The 2896-nt window shown below is 58.2% G+C and overlaps 1 protein-coding gene across 1 annotated transcript in view; it reads left to right on the top strand.

Annotated features, from left to right (window-relative positions):
• LOC104511853 (serine/threonine-protein phosphatase 2A 55 kDa regulatory subunit B beta isoform-like) overlaps positions 1-2893 on the top strand; it is a gene marked incomplete at both ends in the record, with an annotated part of 3250 nt that extends 357 nt beyond the window's left edge. The window contains 2 exons of the mRNA XM_010154630.1: positions 971-1136; positions 2787-2893. Of these exons, the coding sequence (XP_010152932.1) occupies positions 971-1136; positions 2787-2893 (273 nt within the window). The remainder of the gene's footprint in view (positions 1-970; positions 1137-2786) is intronic.
• Positions 2894-2896: the final 3 nt, after the last annotated feature.

A 2896-nucleotide genomic window follows, 5' to 3' on the forward strand; every position in this document is an offset into this window, starting at 1 on the left:
ACCCTCTCACACCGACCAAGTGTCTGGAAGGTGCAGGTGGGTGAAGCCCTCCTGTTTCCCTTCCCAAATGCTTCGTCCCAGGAGATTTCAACAAGCCCTTCCTGCCAGGGGCCACCGCACCGTCCCCTCAGCTGCTCTGTCACGGGGCACGTGGAGCACCCTCCTCCGTGTGGGTGCGTGTGCGGGTGGTGGAGTGGGACGAGTCAGGCCTGGCCCAGAGGAATGTCACAGTCCGATGGCTGTTTTAATTTTTCCTCCAAGTTACAGCCCCAAAACTATTTCCGTATGCACTGGAGAGAGCCGCTCCCTGAAAGGTGACACATACAGCCACTTCCTCACCCTTTCCAGCACTGCTTCATTTCTCGTGTCGCTCTTGTCATATTATGCTGTTGCTTCTCTCAAACTTTAACCTTCCGAACGTCTGACCGGGTGTACTCCATCCCGCTCCCGGCAGTGCCACGCTCCAGGAGGCCAAACGGGGTTTCACTGACCCAAGTTCCTCGTTTGTGCAGGGGAAGTTCGCCCCTGCAATGGTTTGAATCTCCTTAGCTCAGCCCTGCTCAGAGCTGGAGGTTCACCACGCGGGACGTGTGGAGACACGGTAGCGGACGAGTCGCAGCCGTGGCACGTGGCGGCATTTCCTGCAGGGACCGTGTCCGTTTCGCGGGCGCATGATTCCTGCTTTCGGTTTGGGCACGTGCATGCTGCCCGCACCTCCGCTGGCGCTGCTTTCGGTGCCAGGCAGGAGCTGGTGCTGGGTCCCAGATGTTCCCCAGGGACAGGCTCCATTCCCACTCTGTTCCCTCCGAGCACGCCGGCATGTAGGAGCTGCCACGCCAGGAGAGGCCGTGCCTTGGCTCCCAGACCTGCGGTGCATCCGGGCGCTCGCCCTCGCTTACCAACCCTCAGAGCGCTGGAGCATCCCGGGACGTGGTGCCCGGCTCTGGCTCACCCTCTTCTCCCCCCGCAGAGCAAACACCAGCCCCATCGCCGGGGCGAGTACAATGTCTACAGCACCTTCCAGAGCCACGAGCCGGAGTTCGATTACCTGAAGAGTCTGGAGATAGAGGAGAAGATCAACAAGATCCGATGGCTCCCGCAGCAGAATGCCGCCTACTTCCTGCTCTCCACCAACGGTACGTGGCCGCGGGCACCCTTGGCGCGGCCATCCCGGCCCTGCAGGCACACGGCACCTTCCCGCTAGAGCTTTTCGGGAAGAACACACGTTGAAGGGGTGTTGCGGGGAGCAGGAGCGGGTCCAGACCTGCCCGGCAGAGCCTGATTCCCGTGCGCGGGGCTCTGTCCTTCTTTCGCCTGTCTCTTCCCTCCTGACCACTTGGTTTGGGCTCTGGATTTTGGAATCTTGGGAAGTCTTTCGGCTTTATCCTACTTTGGTTTTTAGGAACTGCTGCCACTGGTGTGTTTCGCTCTCTGGCTGCGTTCAGCTCAGCAGTGCCGTGTTACGTTCAGATAAATATCAGGAGGATCCCGGAATATCACTCGGGATAAATGGGACCTTAAGATGGATGCGACTTAATTACTTCAGGGGGAAAAGGAGGGGTTTAATTATCTTCCATCACCAACTTACTTTGTATTTCAGAGTTGACTCTACTGATCATTGTAATAAAATTAGTAAACTCATCTGGGGGGAGAGTCGCTGAAATGCAATGAAGATTCATTCTAGAGCATAATGTTCTGTTAGTTGAGTTTTTAAACAGTTTTTTGATGAACAGGGATGTTCGTTGTGTGCGGGAAGGTGTTTCATGTGCTAGCGGGTTATCGACACGCTTCTCTCGGAAAGACTCCGTGTTGCACTGCTTCCTGGTGTTCTTCCCGCTGAAGTGACATCATGTAGACCTCCCCACGAGGAAAGCGGGCCAATGCCAAGGGAATTCCTGGCCCACTGTTGGAATTGGAGAAAATGAAGATGGGTGACAGGGCTGTGGGTGAAGCCTGGTGGCAATGATGATAAAATACGGATAGGGTCTGCTGGGAGGAGGAAGGAAAACACTGTTATTCAGGATAAACCCACGTGTTCCTGGGGCTCCATCCCCAGGGCTCCATGGCACAGGGCGGCTGGGATGCCAGGAGGGGACGGGGAGCTGCGGGGGGGTCGCAGCTGCCTCCAGTCCCTGGTAAATGCGGGGCTCTGCGTGGGGAAGGTCGGAGTGATCGGAGCGATCTGCTCCAGGCACCGTTCCACCTCCCCGGGGCTGCCCGGGACAGCTCTCCTCAGGCTGGAGCCACCCTTGCGCGTCCCCCTCCCTCTTGTGTTTCCGAAGGGGCTGGCGTGGCCAGGGTACGGACGTGGTCAGCAGGGGTGGCCAAGGGGTGTTGCAGCCGGGGGGTCAGAGGGGAGGAGAGGCAGAGCAGCTCACGGGGACGGGATTTGGAGAGCTGCTGCATCCGCAGTGATTAACACACGTACAATTTTTGGAAGCGAAACTGATTCGGCAGTCCCTGTCACAAAGTAACCGGTGGCCCCAGGATAACAGCCCTGGAGGTAGGCAATGTAGGAGGGAGTGGGAGTCATCTCTTGGCTGGCTTCCAGTGGTGTGGGGATTCATCTCCATTAATCCCATAGTTCTGTTCAAGCACCTCCCTACACCTGGAACGAACGCACCAGCAGGAACCGGAACACCATGGCTGTGGTGACAGGGACATCCCCTGTAGCCACTTCCAAAGTGGCCTGGGGACGTTTCCCCTGCCGGGGGCCAGCCGGCCTGGCCTTGGCACGCCCGTGCTGCGGGCAGCCGGCGTAACGCTCTCCTCTCTCCGGCCCCCAGATAAGACCGTGAAGCTATGGAAGGTCAGCGAGCGGGACAAGAGACCGGAGGGATACAACCTCAAGGATGAGGATGGCCGTCTGCGAGACCCCTCCATGATCACCATGCTG

This window comes from Eurypyga helias, unplaced genomic scaffold, assembly GCF_000690775.1.
Source record: "Eurypyga helias isolate BGI_N326 unplaced genomic scaffold, ASM69077v1 scaffold31590, whole genome shotgun sequence".
NCBI lineage: Eukaryota > Metazoa > Chordata > Aves > Eurypygiformes > Eurypygidae > Eurypyga > Eurypyga helias.